Source organism: Otolemur garnettii, unplaced genomic scaffold (genome assembly GCF_000181295.1).
Source record: "Otolemur garnettii isolate 467f Iridium unplaced genomic scaffold, OtoGar3 scaffold00042, whole genome shotgun sequence".
NCBI classification, from domain to species: Eukaryota; Metazoa; Chordata; class Mammalia; order Primates; family Galagidae; genus Otolemur; species Otolemur garnettii.
The window spans coordinates 5,513,638-5,533,025 of record NW_003852437.1 but is presented as its reverse complement, the minus strand read 5'-3'; the positions used below and the strand labels follow the sequence as shown (position 1 = coordinate 5,533,025).

Below are 19,388 nucleotides of genomic sequence, written 5' to 3'. Positions count from 1 at the left end.
AAAAAAAAAAAAAAAAAAAAAAGGTTGGAGATCACTGCTCTAAGCAAACCTATAGTTTGTTTACCTGAGGGTTATCGCTTCCATTTTGGGGGATGAGAGCTTGTATAATGGCAGACTCCAGAGAAGCAGAGATTTCCTATTGGTCTCAGATGCCTCACAGGAAGCAGCACAGCACAGGAGAAATCACGCACGTGGAGTGGCCACATTCAGACGTGAACCCTGACAGTGACAATTCTAATTGTGTGGACTCAAGCTACCTAACTTCTCTAGGCCTTACTTTCCCCATATATAAAATGGTAGACACTGGTGTCTACGCCTCTATGTTTCACAGAGAAATCTGTGTGGAGTGAAGGCATGATGCCATATATTGACTGTTCCAGCTCTCTCCCTCTTCTTCCCCGCTTACTAAAATAGCTTACTGTGATCCCTAGATCCTATGTACAACAATTATTTATAACATTCATGACAATAGCATTTATTAAGACTTTATACTGCGTGCTAATGATGCACAAGCCACTGTATGAAATAAATTCAATGTAGGATAAAAATTCTCTGTCCTCAACAAGCATAAAATCCATCAGGGCAAACAGAAAGATGCTCGTTTACCTGTGAGGTAGGATAGGGTGTGAAAAGTGCTGGCACAGTGGCCCGAGAGGCCATGGAAGCCAGAGGCAGATGGGAGCACAGCTGGCCGAGGGGGCTGCATGGGTGAATCACAGAATTAATTATAAACCCAGGGGTGGAAGGTACTTTAGAGAAGAGCCTGTCAACCTAGCTTGCACACCAAAGCCAGCTGGAAAGCTTTGGAAAAGTTTCCCCAACTTGAGTACTTTTAAAAAGTCAGGTTCAAAATTACTGAATCAAATCTCCTCCCAGCTCTCAGTAAATAAATGTTGAATGGAATCGTCTCCATCAACTCCTTCTTAACTGCTACAGAAACAGAAGCTAAGTGAAGCGGGCACGTACTGAAGACACACAGAGAGGAGGCAGTGGTGGCAACGGGTGGTCCTGGCATGAGATCCAAAAGTAGAACTCAGGCCTCCCCATGCAGGGGCAAGAGTTATCTATGCTGCATTTGCAAGGCAATCTTCTGTGTGACACAGAATACCAAATAGACCCAGGTTACTTTCCAGGTATAAAAGAAACCCAGGTCATGGGGGGGCTAGATGGCCACTGTTAGGACATCCAAAATTCTCAAGTTAAACACACCATACATACCAAACCACAAAATAGAAGTATTTAAAATACGGAATCCTCCCAAATAAGTGTCTGTACATTGATTAACTGCTGTATTACTTATCTCACAGATAGTTCAATGCCCTTTTAACAAGTGCTTTGTGATGCACAGAAACATAATTCAAACACTGAAAAAACATTCCAGCATAGAAGTATGTTTTTAGTATTTTAAATGATATTCAAAATTGTGTCATTTTTCAATAAATATCAACTAGACATGTGTGCAGATGCTTCTCGTTTTTCTAAGTGAAAAGTTAATGGTTAAATATAAAAATGATACTTATACGTAGGAAATGGCTTTATTACGACAGCTGAGCCACACTTTTTTCTTTCTAATTCTACTCTCTAATCTACTAGGTTTTTCATAAACTGATAAATAAGTGGTTTGAAGGGACAATATATTAGCTATAGACTTTTGGTGTAGTGAACATGCTTATATATAAATTTGAATTTGTCCAACTACTCTGTTAGAATAATTTCTGTAGGCTAGGTCTGTTGAGGGCTACATTGTGAATAAATGTCCCATAATAGGAATGTTTTTCCAGTGTGTGAATGAGTGTTCCACACTTCTTAAAATTGTACAAACAGGCTCGGCTCCTGTAGCTCAAGCGGCTAAGGCACTAGCCACATACACCAGAGCTGGCAGGTTCGAATCCAGCCTGGGTCTGTTAAACAACAATGACAACTATAACCAAAAAATAGCCAGGCATTGTGGCGGGCGCCTATAGTCCCAGCTACTTGGGAGGCTGAGGCAAGAGAATCGCTTAAGCCCAAAAGTTTGAGGGTGCTGTGAGCTATGACACCACAGCACTCTACCCAGGCCGACAGATTGAGACCCTGTCTAAAAAAAAAAAAAAAACTGTACAAACATGAGATATTCGTATTTTTAATCACTGATAATGTAATATTATAAGGAAACTTTGCTTCTTCTTCTGATAATGTTAAGCTAAGTCATCTTCATACAATCTTAGCTTTATCGGTCATTTGTGTTATTTCATCTTCTTCTGCTCCTTGTATTTTCAATTCCCTTTGTAATCATATTCTCTTTGTTACTGATTTCTATGAGCTCATTTATGATTAGGGATGTCAATATTTTGTCAAGCATTGCAAATGAAAGATCATATTTATTATTTATTCTCATTTGATTTTTTGGTCATACAGAAGTTACATGCTGAAATAGAATCATGTTATGTTTTATGCTCATAAATAAATTGCTTTGTGAATCTGGTTCCTACTTTCCCTCTATTTTGCTAAATCTCAGTTTCCTTCTCATTTTGATATATACAACAGATGGACTTTAAAGTCCCCGTAGCACCAGTACCAACTTATGCTCTGGCTCTGAAGATCCCATAAGATCAAGGTCCATGTGAATGGCTCTGTAGGTATAAAAGTTATCCTTCAGTCCACTTACAATCATAAAATGTGACACTTTCCAAGTGCTCCCACGTTTAAGAAGCACTGCCTTGGCTGGGCGTGTTGTCTCACACCTGTAATCCTAGTACCCTGGGAGGCTGAGGTAGAAGGATTGTCTGAGCTCAGGAATTTGAGACCAACCTGAGCCAGAGGAAACTCCATCTCTAAAACTAGCCAACCGTTGTGGTGGGTGCCTGTAGTCCTAGCTGTTGAGGAGGCTGAGGCAGGAGGATCATTTGAACCCAGGGGTTAAAGGTTGCTGTGAGATATGATGCCCCAGCACTCTCTCAAGGGTGACAAAGTGAGACTCTGTCTCTAAATAAACCACACATATCACTTTTAAAGTCAGAAAAAATGCCATTCAAAATGAGATGCTGAGAAAAAAATGCCCTACACTGATAGCCACAGGGCTGTACACGCTTAGTGCCATCTTCTCACCAACTCTGTAAGTTCACTCCACTCCAGTCTCCCTACTGTATGCTTGCAACTGTACGGCTCACTCACATTTTTGGTTTGGTTAACTTCATTTCTTCCTTTCCCCACAACTTCATTGTTGTAGACCATAAGGCAGCCAACGGGAACTTCGGTATTTGCAAGGGCTTCTTTGGCCTAAAACACAAAGTGGAAAATCTAAGACGTAATGCTCAGTACTCAAAAAGACCAAAAGTGGACAAGAGACTTGACCAGAAACTTCTGTGGCCAATCGATGAATGGCCAAAAACATGAGAAATGCTCCTCAACCCTAATCATCAGAGAAATGCAAATCAAACCACTCTATCACCTAACTCCAGTGCAATTAGACCACATCACAAAGTCCTAAATCTGCAGATGTTGGGATGGATATGGAGAGAAGGGAATACCTCTACACTACTGGTGGAATTGCAAACCTCTATGGAAAGAAGTATGAGGAATTCTTAAAAAACTAAAAGTCGACCTTCCATTTGATCCTGCAATTCCATTACTAAGTTTCTACACAGAAGAGCAAAAATCATTTTACCAAATATACATTTGTACCAGAATGTTTATTGCAGCTCAATTCATAATTGCCGAGTCATAGAAGCAACTCAAATGCCCATCAACCCATGAATAGATTAACAAACTGTGGCCGATGTATACCATGGAGTATTATTCAACCATAACAAAAGATGGAGATTTCACATCTTTTGTTTACCTGGGTGGAGCTGAAACACATTCTTCTCAGTAAAATATCTCAAGAATGGAAAAAACAACAACAACAACAACAATGTACTCAATACTAATTATGAGTATATAAACCAGTATATAAACAACTACATGCCCACATGAATAATAAAACACAAATATAGTCTAGCAAGGAAGAGGAGAGAGAAGGGAGAGGGGAAGGAGAGGTCGACTGGCGGGAAGAGGGAGGGCAACCGGCCGGATCTCACGTGCTGTGCACAATGTGAGGGTGTTCAGCACACCCCCCGGTGAAAGGCTCCTCTACCACTTGAACTTTACCTTACAATTGAAAACAATGTAACCTAAACATTTGTACCCTCAAATTAATTTGAAATTAAAAAAAAAAAAATAGATGTACCGTGAATAGGATACACGTGTACTAACACCAGAACAAAGAAATGCAGCTGAGCTTTCCTTTTTCTCAGACATAATTTTATTACAGTAATTAGCACCTGTGTTCTGTGTTGTATCTAGTTAAGGGAGACTCAGGAAGGAGTGCCCTTCATAGGTTCTAAGCCTCTGATTTCTTCTCTTTAGAGGAAGATGAGACCAAAGGACTGTCATTAACCGTGCTTCTTAAAGTGCCAGGGCTGTGTGCCTTTTCAAAGATAGTAAACATATTTGTAGGAAGGTAAGAGAACAAATCCCATTTATAAATCCTTTACTAGAATTATTTCCTTGTCGAAATTCTACTTGATTTTTTTGCATCTCTAAAATTATAGAAATTATCCTATAAAGTCTCCACAACATATAGGTGACCAGACTGGATGTCACCCTGTCCCACACTACACTACATAAGACAACAACATGTTAGGTGCACTCTTTGTAAAAATGGTACAACCACTCTAAAAAACAAATGGAGGTGATGTAGGAAGGATTTTCTGTAAATATTTCCTGAATATTTTTTGTGAGATATCTATGTATGTCTAGGTGGGCCACTTCAAACACGTACAAGAGAATCCAAGACCAAGTGGAAAGGACGTAGGTGGAAGGGCAGAAGGAGACCCCGTCTGGCCTCTGAGTCCTGTCTTCTTCTTCACCTGACAGCACCAGGGCCACCAGGTGAGTTTTCATTTTCCTCCTAACAAATTTATTTCATTTTACTCTATTTGCACCTCTCAGGATTATCTTCCTGTTTCTTTAGAGTAACATGGTTTTTTTCTTCAAATGCCTTCAATTGCTATCCAAATCAGAGAGAAAGTATGAGTAATGGGAATGGCTTAAAAGGACAAATAACATCATAGACGAGGAATGAGCATGTGGGTGAGTGGGTGAGCAGCTGGAACGGGGCCGAGAGAGGGGGTGGTAGAATAACACAAAGCCCATGGAAGTGAACGGAGGTAAACTGCTTTTTATGATACATACCTAGGGGTGTGTGTGTGTATATATATATATATTTTTTTTTTCTGAACAAGGCAGAAAATTTGAACCAAAAAAATAAAAACTGAAGGGAGGAGGAGCAAGGCAGTGAAACAGAAACCTGCAGTGATCATTCCTCCCGGTGACCCCCAAATTCAACAACTATTCATATATACACACAGAATCTGCATATGTGTGTGTGGGTGTTTGCTTTGCTGACAAGTTCAAAGTCAATTTCACTCCATCCCTATCTCATACTTTCCAAAGCTCCAGTCAATTCTACTGTCAAGTCTGATCACTTCTTTACAAATGCAAAAAAGCTCAAGCAAACCGGGTTTAGAAAAGCGTATGGGAAACTTTACATGTACCTTATTCTTGCCTTTGGGGGGATAGACAAAGGTCAGCACTAGATAAACATGGCAACTAACTAGGTCTTATCTAAATTCACAAATCCCCGGTTTTCAAAATTGAAGAATAGAATTTCTCTTCTTCCCAGTCCAAATGTTGGTCTCTATTTTGCCTTTAAATGTATTTTCTATTTTTCTCAAAGTCAGTTCCTACTCAGTTCCAGATAATGAAAACTCCTGGATCTGAGACTTTGTAGTTTTTGACTATTTCCTCTAGAGAAATTACTACTATAAACTACTTTCTAGTGAGGTGGTGATTAAAAAGGGAGAGATAAGGGACAGATTGTGTTTGTACAAACTCTTGATGAGTCCCCTAAGAAATATGTCCTATTAAAGATAAACAGTTAGGGGGAATAAAACATATTAGCCAGAATAACTATTCAGTGGAACATAATAATATCCAGGAGGTTAAAGTATACCACAACTGTACTACTAATTACTCTCAGAAGCTCTCTTTTCACTCTATCAACTTGAAATTCCTCAACAAGGCACTGAAGGCCTCCCAACTATCACCCACTCTCTCCACCAGCCAGCTGAACCCACCTGACTCCATTATTCTTGTAAGTCCAGTTCTTAATCTTCACAGAGCCAAACTTCTCTTTGAGAATCTGATGTAAGTTATGGAGTCTCTTGCTTGAATAAGGCACACACACATAATATCTCAAATACAGTTTCAGGGTTCATGGATTTCCTAAATCCTGAGCCCCAGGTTCAGAAGCCCAGCTCTAGACAGATATCTATATCACCTCCTAGCTCAAGAAAAAGTCCTTTATTTCTTTGTACTTGACAGCTGCTCTGCTCTGATTTACCTTTCCTATCCTTTCCGCCAGCTCACATCCCTTTTATCCCTTAAAATTCAGAGGGAACGTTATAATTTATCTCAACTGACTTGCTCGGGACCTTACCAGCTGGTATCTGATAGTACTTTGTAGCTGTCTCGTCTGATGGTCCCTGGGCATGTTACTCATCAACCTTTCCACTGTGTGTGGCTTAATTTCATCAATCACACAGTACATTCCTGGGAGACAAGCACTAGATCCAGGCACTAGGAAGGCTTTCCTGCTCACCTCTGCAGCCCAGGCACCCAACACAAGGCACAGAAAATACTTCATCGTATCACATTTGTTGAAAGAGGACAGTGTTTGTTTTGCTTTCTTTGTGAACTTCCCTTAGGACCTGGTACAATGTTATACTGAGTACCCCCAAAAGCATTTTACAATAAAAATACAATTGATTTGAGAAAACTTGCATCCTTTTTTCCTATGTGACTATATATGTATATAAGCAATCTTTCCTTTTTCCTAATTACAAAGGCAGAAAACTTGAACCAAAAAAAATAAAATCTGAAGGGAGGAGGAGCGGAGGCCAAACAGAAGCAGTCAGGCCACAAGGGTGCAGTCCCTGGGCAATTCCTGTGACCATGCTGACGTGGAGCCAGTGGACTTGGATGCACATGACCCAGTGAGACACAAATGGTGGCCAAGCTAGGGCCTGTGTCACCCCTCCCCATCTCCAGGCAGCGTGGCTCAGAGAGTCTTTTTCCACATGGGGAAAGGAAATGGAAGAGCTCGGCGGACTTTGTTTTGCATCTTGGCTACTAGCTCAGCCACAATAAAATAAAGTATCAAGCAGACTCCCGAAGCCCGTGTCCAGGCCTTAGTTAGGTCCAGGACAGCATATCTGGATTCACCCTGGATCAGAAGGAAACACGTTGCCTTGAAGGGAAGGACCTGGTCCCAGCAGAATTCATCATGTACAGACTAAAGAGTCCTTGGGTTTTGAAGAAACATCACAAGTAGCCAGGCAACAGTCATCACGGGCTTTGGGTGAGACAGGGCTGGTTCAGGTGTGACCTGGTGCAATCCTAGCTGCAGTGGCCACAGAGAATGCCCACATCTCTCCTCTCTCAACTCCAGCAGCCCAGCACAGAGGGTGAGGGAAAAGAGTGACAGACTCTGCCTGGTGATCCAGGGAATTCTCCCGCATCTGACCCACCACCACCACGGAGGTATCACTTGTGCAAGAGTCACAATATGACTAGGCCTGGGGTGTTCCCAGTCCTGATGTGACTGCAGTGACCAAAGGTCTGGATCACTACATATGTCCTTGAAATATGTGGAAAGCCTTCTCAAGAAAGATGGGCTTAAATAAGCCAGACTGTGAAAATAAATACCTACCTCTTCCGTGACCAGATATCAAGGGGCATACAAAAGCATCCTGAACATTCAGGAAAACACGACTGCGCCAAACACACTGAATAAACCACCAGTGACCAGTCCTGGAGTGAAGAAGATATGCTACTTTTTAGACAAAGGATTTGAAACAGTTGTCCTAAATAAGCTCAATGAACTTCAAAATAACACAGGGAAGGAATTTGGGAGCTTATCAGAGAAATTAAACAAAGAGAATGAAATAAGAAAAGAATACACAGAAATTCTGAAGATGAAAATTCAATTGATAAATAAGACAGGCTATCTGAAAATACACAGTCAGAGGAGAAAAATAGAATAAAAAATTGAAGCACACCTAAAAATTTAGAAAATAGCCTCAAAAGGGCAAACCTATGAGTTATTGGCCTTAAAGAAAAGTACAGAGACTGTGGCAGAACGTTTATTCAAGGAAATAACAGAGAATATTCCAAATCTACAGAAAGACAGCAATATTCAGGTACAAGGAAGTCATATAACACCAAGCAGATTTAACCCAAACAAGACTACTTCAAGGCATTTAATAATCAAGCTCTCAAAGGTCACAGATAAAGAGAAGATCCCACGAGAAGCAAGATAAAAGAAAAAAATAAGAAATAAAGGAGCTACAATTTACCTGGGATCAGACTTCTCCGTGGAAATCTTTTAGGCCAGGAGATAGTGGCATGGCATATTTAAAGTGCTGAAGGAAAAAAAATGTTAAACCTAGAATATTATATCCTATAAAAATATCCTTCAAACATGAAGGAGAAATAAAGAGTTTCCCAGACAAACAAAGACTGAGAGATTTCATCAACATGAGACTTTCCTATAAGAAATATTAAGAGGATGTTGGTAAACAAAATAAATCATCTACAGGCAGACAACTCAGTAGTCACTGTAAGCACACAAACACAGAACATTCTACTGCTGTAATTGTGGTGCAGAAACCACTCGTACCTTTAGTAGGAAGACTAAAAGACAAACCTACCCAAAAAAACTATAACTTTTTGAGAGACAGTGAAAAGATACAGATGGAAACAACAAAAAGTTAAAACGCGGTAGGGCTAGCATCGAAATTTAGAATTACTGTTAGATTTCTCTTTACTTGTTTCTTTCTTTCTTTCTTTGCTTATAACAGAGTTGCCATATGTTTGAGATAGGAGCTATAAAATATTTTTTGCGAGCCTCATGGTAACCCCAAATCAAAAAACCCACAAAAGATACACAAAAAAGTTAAAAAAAAAAAAAAACAAGAAATTAAAACATGCTACGAGAGAAAAACACTTTTAACAAAGGAAGACAAGATGGAAGGAAAGACCACGAAACAAAAAATAACAAAAAGGCGTTGTGTAACAATAATAGCATTGAAAGTAAATGGACTAAACTCTAATCAAAAACAAAGAGAGGCTGATGGACAAAGAAACAAGACCCAACTATATGTTGTCTACAAGAAATCTCCACCTACAGACACACGGTCTAAAAAACAGAAAGACTAAAAATAAAGGGGTGGGAAAAGATACCTCATGCAAATGGAATCCAAAGAAGAGCAGAAGTTTTACCTCTATCAGAGAAAATAGAACTCAAGGCAAACACTGTAAAAAGAGACAAAAAAGGTCATCATATAATGAAAATGGGGTCAATTCAGCAAGAAGATATAACAATTCCAAATATATGTACCAAACATCAGAGCACCCAAATATAAGCAAATATTATCAGAGCTAAGGAAAGAGACAGAGCTCAGCATAACAATTGCTGGAAACCTCAACACTCCTCTTTTGGCATTGGACAGATCAGCCAAGAACATCAACAAAGAAAGATCAGGCTTAACCTGCACTATTGAACAAAGGGACCTAACATGTACAGACCACTTCATCCACACCTGTAGGACCTACCACGTACAGACCATCTCATCCACAACTGTAGGACCTACCATGTACAGACCACTTCATCCACACCTGCAAACCTAACATGTACAGACCACTTCATCCACACCTGTAGGACCTAACACGTACAGACCACTTCATCCACACCTGTAGGACCTAACATGTACAGACCACTTCATCCACACCTGCAGGACCTAACGTGTACAGACCATCTCATCCACACCTGCAGAACACATATTCTTCCCCTCAGCTCACAGATCATTCTCAAGGATAGACCATATGTTACTAACAGCCACAAAACAAGTTTTAAAAAATTCAAAAAATTGACATCATATCAAGTATTTTCTCCGACCACCATGGAATAAAACCACAAATCAATAACAATAACAACATCGGAAAGTACACAAACACATGGAAATTGAACAGTATGCTCCTGAGTGACCAGCGGATCAATGAAAACATTAAGAAGGAAATTTTAAAATTCTCAACACTACAACGTGCACTTTATCTTAGAAGTGAAAATAATGTAACCTAAAAATTTATGCCCTCATATTAATTTGAAATAAAAAAATTCGCAAAACAAATGAAAATGAAAACACAACTTATCAAAATCTACAGTATGCAGGAAAAGCCACAATAAGAACAAAGTCTATATCGATGAGAATAAGTGTCTACATAAAAAAAGTAGAAAAGCTTCTGATAAACCACCGAATGATGCATCTCAAAGAACTAGCAAAAAGGAGCACAGCAAACACAAAATTACTAGAAAAAGTAAAGATCAGAGCAGAAATAAATGAAATGGAACAAAAAAATTACCAAAAACAAATCAGTAAAACAAAATGCTGGTTCTTTGAAAAGACAAACAAAATTTATATACCTTTAGCCAGTCTAAAAAAAGAAAGAAGAGCAAAATAAATAAAATCAGAGATGAAAAAGGAGACAACTGGGTGGCGCCTGTGGCTCAAAAGGGTCGGGTGCTGGCCCCATAGGCCAGAGGTGGTGGGTTCAAACCCAGCCCTGGCCAAAAAAAAAAAAGAAAAAGGAGACAACTGATACTGCAGAAATTTGAGGACCATTGAAGACTACCATGAGCAACCATATGCCAATAAACCCAGAAGAAATGGATAAATTCCTAGACACGTACAACCTACAAAGACAAAACCAGGAAGAAATCCAAAACCTAAGCAACCAATAATAAGTAACGAGATAGAAGCGGTAATAAAAAGTCTCCTATTTAAGAAAAGCCCAAGACTTGGTGGCTTCACTGCTAAATTCTCCCAAGCATTCAAAGAAGAACTAATACCAATCCTACTTAAAGTCTTCTAAAATATTGAGGTGGGAACATCCCCCAATTCATCCTATGAGGCATACAGCACCCTGATACCAAAATCAGACAAAGACAAACAATTTAAAAATTAGTCAGACATGATGGCACATCCCTATAGTCCTAGCTACGAGGGAGGCTGAGACAGAATGACAGCTTGAGCCCAGGAGTCTGAGGCTGCAGTGAGCATGATGACGCCACTGTACTCCTCCAGGTGGGATGAGGGGGGCGAGACTCTGCTGAGAAAAACAAAAAAACAAAAGAACTACAAAGTGGAAGAAAAATTTGTAAAGCAATCAATAACTGGAATATATAAGAAGCTCCAACAACTCAATAGGAAAAATCAAATAACCTTATTTAAAAAATGGGTAGGGGATCTGAATAGATATTTCCCAAAAGAAGACACACAAATGGCCAATAGGCGTATGAATAAATAATCAACATTTGATCATCAGAGAAGTGAAATCAAAACAACAATGAGATACCAAGTTTCTCAACCAGTTAAAATGGCTTTTATCAAAAAGACAAGTAATAAGGAATGCTGGCAAGAATATGGAGGAAGGGGGACCCTAATACACTGTGGGAATATGAACTAGTGCAACCACTATGCAGACAGTATGGAGGTTCCTCAAAAAGGTAAAAAGAACCACCATCCGACCCCGCAATCCACTGCTGGGTATGTATCCAAAAGAAGGTAACTCAGTACATTGAAAAGATCCCTGCACGCCATGTTTACTGCAGCACTATTCACAACAGCCAAGATTTGGAATCAACCTAAGTGTCCATCAACAAAAAACTGGATAAAGAAATTGTGGAACATAACCCAATGGAATATTATATAGCCACAAAAAGAACGAAATTCTGCCATTTGCAAAAATATAGATAGAACTGGAGAACATCATGTTAAGCGAACTAGGCTAAGCCCAGAAAGAGAAATCTCACGTTCTCACTCATACATGGGAATTAAATACTAAAAACAACTGCTGTCATGGAGACAAATTAAAATGAATGTTACCAGAGGCTGGGAAGGATAGTGAGAGGGTGGATAAAATGAGGATGGTTAATGGGTGCAAAAATAGTTAGCGAGAAGGACCAATACTTCATAACACAATGAAGTGACTGCAAGGGTATATGTTTTTATGTATATGTGTGTATATATATATATATATATTTTTTTTTTTTTTTTTGAGACAGAGTCTCAACTCTGTCACCCTGGCATCATCATAACTCATAGCAACCTCAAACTCTTAGGCTCAAGCAATCCTCCTGCCTCAGTTTCCTGACTAGCTGGGACTACAGCCATGCACCACCACATCCGGCTAGTTTTTCCTATTTTTAGTACAGACAGGGTCTCTCCCTTGCTCAGGCTGGTTTCAAACTGCTGAGCCCAAGCAATCCACCCACCTCGGCCTCCTCCAGTGCTGGCAGGACAGGCTACCGTGCCTGGCCAAGCCAGAGTATACTTTAAAGCAACTAAAAGAGTGGAAATGGAATGTTGCTAACACACAAAAATGACAAATGCCTGAGGTGCTGGCACCCCAGTTGCCCTGATTCGATACTTCACACTGTATGCCCGTACCAAAACAGCGTACATACCCCATAAAGATATACAGCTATTATGTGCCCATCATAATTAATAAATAACTGGATTCCAGTTATTATGGAGTGTTTCCATCCCCCTCTGCCCTTTCCCCCAAAAGGTTTTCTTTGCAAGTGCTTTTGGAACTAAGAGCTAGTATCTTGGATTAAATGATGCCTACTAGTGCTTTCTGGTTACTCACATTCTGTTTCTTGCTTTAAAAATAAAGACTGATGGACCAGGACTGCAATTCTGCAGTGTCATTTCTTATTAAAAAAAAACAAAACGATAATTGAATTACTAAAATTGGCATACTTAAAGCCTAATGACATTCTCATAAAGGCACAGATTTCTTTTTTAATACTTATTTCAAGCTCTCTAATCTCTTGATAAGTTAACTAATAAATCTATTTTCTTCAAACCTCTGCAATACTTCCTCAAAATCACAAGAGTTGGTTAGCAAGCTGCCTTTTTATGTGCTCTATACAAATACCTGTGAACTTTGAATATGTTGAGTGTTTTCATTTTGATAACTCGATCTCCATTTGGTATTATCATTGGTAGGACTCATTTGCAGTCTGAAAAGTTTTTGTACTGCCAGTCCCTGACCTATCATTGAAAGTAGTTTTCTTTGCATTTTAAAGTATCTGGATTGTGAAGAAAAAGTGATGAAAATAAATTAAAACTAAATTTAAAAAAAATTTTTTAAAACTCACCTCTAATCCTATCACCCCAAAATATGATCCATGTTATTATTCTGAGGCAACAGAGGTTTTTCGGTTTTGTCTATCCCTGCATCGGCTGATCTACAATTTTTGAAAACATCAAGCAGATTTACACTGTATATACAGTTCAGCAGTCTGCACTTTTCATTGAGAAATGTATTGTTAATTAATATTATCCCACATTAGGTAATATTTTTATCACTTTTTTCAACGTTGTACAGTATTTCCTTGTCTAAGCATTACCAGATTCAACTAACTGGTCTCCTACGGTTTGACATTTATAGTGATACAAATTCTTCACTGTTATAAACATTAGCTATTTATAAATATCAAATTTAATTTATAAACATAGATAAATATTAGACCTTCCCTAACATTTCTGTGGCTTCCTTGTGAATTGAATTATTCCTAGAAATAGCTATAAAATACAAAGAATGCCTACCATGTGACTTTAAAACTTAAACCAATCATAGAATCAGGCAAAGGATACGTCAAGGCAATTCACAGAAGAAAAAAAACGTTAATGTTCAATTAGGATGCCCAATACACAGTAGGCTGCATAATGAAATTGAAAAGGAAGAGAGAGAGAGAAAGTTTGTATGTTTGGCAAGCAGTGAGTAATCTCCCACGGAGAGGCAGGATGGGCCAGAGGCAAAAAGCACATGGTTGGGCTCAAAACACAGCTCCATCCTTACCAGCTCTGTGACTTTGGGGAATTTAACAAAATTTCTCAATTTCAATGTTCCCATCTGAAATAATAATACCCTATAGAGCTGCTGGGCCCACATGAAACACTGCACAGCACTGTAGCATCATTTAACACTGTGCACAGCACTGAGGCATCATCTAAGACCGTGCACAGCACAGCGGCATCATCTAACACCGTGCACAGCACTGCGGCATCATCGAACTCCGTGCACAGCACTGCGGCATCATCTAACACCGTGCACAGCACTGCGGCATCATCTAACTCCGTGCACAGCACTGCGGCATCATCTAACTCCGTGCACAGCACTGCAGCATCATTTAACACTGCACAGCACAGTGGTTACAAGCCACTGGCCTTTTTTTCCCAAACCTGTATCTTAGAATGCTATGCTAAGCAGGCTAGGATGATTAAAATAACTTATGATGATGCTGTACTTAGCTAGAAAGCTGTCATAGAAAATGATGGTTTTATCACACACAAAAAAATAAAGTTGATGATCTTATTTAAAATTTGCTAACTTTATCAAATAACAAAAGAAAAGTAACAGAGTTACTTCTCACTTATCACATTGCCAAATACTAAAGAGGTGGGAGCAGGGCACTTTATATTCTGGTGATGTTATTGTGCTCAATTCAATAATTCAAAATAAAAATATTTAAGACTACCCATAAAAAGGTACTAATAATAATCAATATATATATGTCCATTTATGCAAAAGTATACGTGGCTATTTACATCTGTTGAGAGAAGGATGCTTCCAAATGTTCACAGCATCACCTCTAACAAAGGGACTTCTCGGTCATTTGTACGTCATTTGTTAACTCTTTTTTATAGCATGAGTTTCTTACGACGATGAATTGTTTATATAATGAGAAAAAAACATTATGTAAAATACTTTCCTTTTAGAAAAAAATGGTATTACTGGGTCAAGGATAAGCTCAGTTTTAAGGCTTCTTACATCTGCAGAGACAGACTGCATATAAAAAAAGGTACCATCATTTCAGCCACCAACCAACCAATTCCTTGCATGTGTGCAAACACACACTATTGCCAGTTTAAGAGGGGAAAAATTGTATCTCTTTTTAGTGTGAAATTTATTACTAGGGAAAGTGCGCATTTGCTCACTTATCTGTTGGCTACTTTTTATTTCTTTCAGAAAATCATGTTCCTATCCTCTGACCTTTTCAGTATTAGGGTACTAATACCTTCTCTTTTACTTTGGAAAGTATATAAGTTTTATGTAAATTATATACTATGGAAATAAATTTAAGGTTCTTAAATCTGTCCTTTTCTAGATATTTGTATTGGCCACATTGTAAATACTATGTCTATTCGGTCTCTATGCTAAGAATGTTAGTATCTTCTTTTTTACATATAATACTATAGGTTTCACTTTCTAATTTCAGTGCAAATTAAGCAGAAATCAACTTGCTATTTCCAAATTTACACTTTTGGTCTAACCTTAAACTCTTCTCAAAGGTAATTCTTCTAAGTAATTTAAGATTTGAAGTTTCTTGTCTTTTTCTTTTTTAATATAATAGAAATTGGATCTTGCTCTTGCCCAGGTTGGTACAGAACTCCTGAGCTCAAGAAATCTACCTGTCTCAGCCTCCCAAAGCGCTAGGATTACAGGCATGGGCCACCTTACCAGGCTGACCAGCTGAAGTAAGTTGCTTTAGCCGAGTTGGTGATGGTTAAACAAAGCACAAAATTCACGGTAAGCACTTTTTTCCCTTTGTTTAAGGCCTGGAAGACACAAGTATAGGCCAAAGCCAAAAAAAAAGACAGCTGCAAAGGGCCTCCTTAACCTAGTCTGGGAGGGAAACTGTGTAATCACACCCCTTGGTGTTTATAATCCAATTACGAGACAAAAACCAAAAAAAAGTCAAGGCCAGAGGGATCTTAGAAATTCTTTGGAGTTCTATCATCCCATTTAGAAAGTTAGAAAGCAAAGCCCTAGGGGGAATGAAGTGATTTGCCCAGGGCCACTCTAAAAGGTAGCAAATGGAAAGTGTTTAGTCCAGAAGACTACAGAGAAAATAGTGTATACCAGGTGGGCGGCCCACGCCTATAATTCCAGTGTTTTGAGATGCCCAGGCAGGAGAATTTCTTGAGGCCAGAAGTTTGAGAACAACCTTGGCAAAATAGCAAGACTCTGTCTTTATAAAAAATAAATAAATAAATACATTAGTTGGGCATGGTGGTATATAGTCCCAGCTACTCAGGAGACCAAGGCAGAAGGGTCACTTGAGGCCAGGAGTTGGAGGCTGCAGTGAGCCTGGACCACTACACCCTAGCCTAGGTGACAGAGTGAGATACCAGGAAGGAAGAAAAAGGGAGGGGAGGGGAGGGGAGAGAAGCAGAGGGGAGGGACAACAGTGCAGAGGTGGGTGAAGGAATGTTTCGTGAATGTTTCATGAATATTCTGAAATGAATATTTCAAATCTTTATTTTCCTCTAAGCATCTTGTCTCATGGTCCTATAGAAAATAGTTCTATAATATAATCTGAAATATTATACAAAAGGATGGAAAGAAAACGCTATATCTTGACTAAGATCTTGCATTATTATTAGTTTATCATTATCACTACTAATAAACTGCCTAGCAAATGATATTACTGAAATGGTTTGGCTGGCGGGTCTGAGTGCACTGGTGTTTACAACCAACTGATCACAACCAGTTCCTTCTCTACCCCCACTGTTTCACCTGACTAACCTAAAAAAAGGAAAATGATTTGGAGGAAGGAAGATAAAATTTTGATATCACATAAAAACTCCTTGTCTCCAACATGGAGAATTTAGTAAGATAAAAGAGTTCGGGACTCATAAATCCAATTACGAATTAATTTCTAAAATGTACATGTGAACTTTTTTTTCAAATTATCAGATGCCAAGTTATATACCCTATAAATTTAATGGAAAAAATAAATTTGGAAGTGGGATTAAAGAATGGGTCATGATATCAAGTTAATGAATCATGACCAGCATTTTTTTAAATGCAGAAATACCAGGCAAACTGTACATAAGAAGGGTATCTATTATTTTGGGAACTTTTGTTTAGATTACATATATGTATGTTTCCTGGGTTATAATATGAAATAGATATTTTTATATTTGTGGGTCACTTCAAAAAAACTATTATAAGCAAGTTTAAGATAACATTATGTAAGTAACAGGCATTTGAGACCAGCCTGAGCAAGAGTGAGACCCCTCTCTACTAATAATAGAAAAAAACTAGCCAGGCATTGTGGCTACTTGGGAGAATGAGGGAAGAGGATCTCTTGACTCCAGGAGTCTGAGGTAGCTAAGAGCTAGGTTGTCGCCATGGCGCTCTAGCCTAGAGCAATAGAGTAAGACTCTGTCTCAAAAAAAAAACAAAACAAAAAACAGAGAATATTATATAAGTAACAGAAACAATGGAATAATGGATAAATGTTCTAATGCATTGTGGCTTACATAAACCAAAATGTTTGGTTGTAATGGTGAATGAATGCATGGGAAATAATGTAGAGTTTAAACAGTAGAATATGGCAAAAGCAGTTTTCACAATGAATTCCCAATGTCAAGCACAGTGCGCTCAATAAACATTTGTGGAATGAATGAATATTATGGAATTAATTAAGTATAAGATACCAGGTACCATTAAGGATAGAGGAATATAATCAAAAACATGTCTAAAAAAGTTTTTATTTACAGAAGTATCAAAGAATGAAAACTTGAAGGGCATTTCATGTGTGTGTGCATATATATATATATAATATATATGTATGTATACAGTCATGTATCACATAACCATGGGGATACATTGGAGAAATTTGTCATCACTGTGTGAACATCAGAGAATGAATGTCCTTACACAAACCTAGATGGTATAGCCTACTACATACCTAGGGTAGCCGGTATAGCCTAGATGGTAATAGCATAGCCTATTGTTCTAGTCTACAAGTCTGTACAGCATGTTACTGTGCTGATACTGCAGGGCAGGCAACTGTAACAATGGTAAGCATTTGTGTATCCAAATATATCTAAACATAGAAAAGGTAAGGTAGGAATACATATAAAAGAAAAAAGGCTACACCTGTATAGGTCACTTACAGCAGATGAAACTTGCAGGACTGGAAGCTCTAGGTGAGTCAGACAGTGAATGTCAAGGGCTAGGACACTCCCGTACACTAGTGTAGCATTAGTAAACACTGTATACTTAGGCCACACTGGATATATTTTAAAAGTTGCCAGGTATGGTTACTCACACCAATAGTCTCAGCCTCTCGGAGGCTGAGGCAGAAGGATCACTGTAGCCCTGGAGTTTGAGGCTGCATAAGCTACTACGCCACCATTGCACTCCAGCCTGGGTAACAAACGGTGCCCTCGTCTCTTATAAAAACAAAAGACAAAAAATAAAGCAATAGACTAAGACTTAGAGAATATTAAATAATTCCACTATGATGTTAATTTTTCAGCTCCATTATAATCTTAAAGAACAACCACTCTATGTGTGCTCCCTGTTGGCCTGGTAATTACAAGCATACATCTACATATAAATGTGTCTACTGTATGCATATTCTTATTCACATACATATAGATCATCCCAAACTTTAATCCCTATTAAGGGGCTCCCGGGCAAAGATAAATCTAAGTAAAGTTTGGATTATTCACTATCTGATAAGAGCGCTCCTTAATCAGCAGTCCTGAAGGGAGGGAGCGAAGTAAAAGGACGGAGGGAAGAAAATGAATGAGTAACAGAGGCTGATGGTACAGGGATTAGTTTCCACACTGCTCTCTACCAGAAACATCCTCCTCTTCCTTTCTTCGACTAGATCTGCTCAAGAAGGCAAAAACACATAACGTGACTTTGTGTGTGGGTTTGAGAATGTGCGACAACCGAAAGGAAAGGGAGGAAGCACATGGCAGCAAGGGTCTGGATGGCCAAGTTTGGAGCACACTCCAAACCAATGAAACCAATAACTTCTGCACTTCCTCCTCTTTCTTACCCCATGGCCATTGTGAGAATGGGCTAAAGAAACCTTCATGACAGTAAAGCCGGTTGTTCCCCAGAAAATGTGAACGCGATCAAGATTATGGTGACGAGAAAGCGCGACCGAGACGTTTGCTCACAAGCCCGGGTCTGGGTGAGGGCTGGAGAAACTTCCCGCCCGATGCATCCGCCTCCGGGCTCCTCACCATGTGCATCGCCGCCTCCATCCACTTTTCGATTTCCTCCGCGGACACCGAGCACGCGCGGTCTGTAGACGGCGTGGACGTCGCCTTCCCCTCCATACTGCTCTTGGCCGCCACTCAGCGAGGCCGCTGCGGCGGAGCAGCGCAGGCAGCGGAACGCGGCGAGCGCAGGCTATCGTTTCCGGG

The 19,388-nt window shown here is 39.2% G+C and overlaps 1 protein-coding gene across 1 annotated transcript in view; it reads right to left on the bottom strand.

Annotated features, from left to right (window-relative positions):
* ADAT2 (adenosine deaminase, tRNA specific 2) overlaps nt 1–19,326 on the bottom strand; it is a 26,516-nt gene extending 7,190 nt beyond the window's left edge. Inside the window, exons 1-2 of the mRNA XM_003790275.3 lie at nt 19,206–19,326; nt 3,154–3,258 (exon numbers count right to left, since the gene is read on the bottom strand). Of these exons, the coding sequence (XP_003790323.1) occupies nt 3,154–3,258; nt 19,206–19,301 (201 nt within the window). The 5' untranslated portion in view covers nt 19,302–19,326. The remainder of the gene's footprint in view (nt 1–3,153; nt 3,259–19,205) is intronic.
* Between the last annotated feature and the right edge of the window lie 62 nt (nt 19,327–19,388).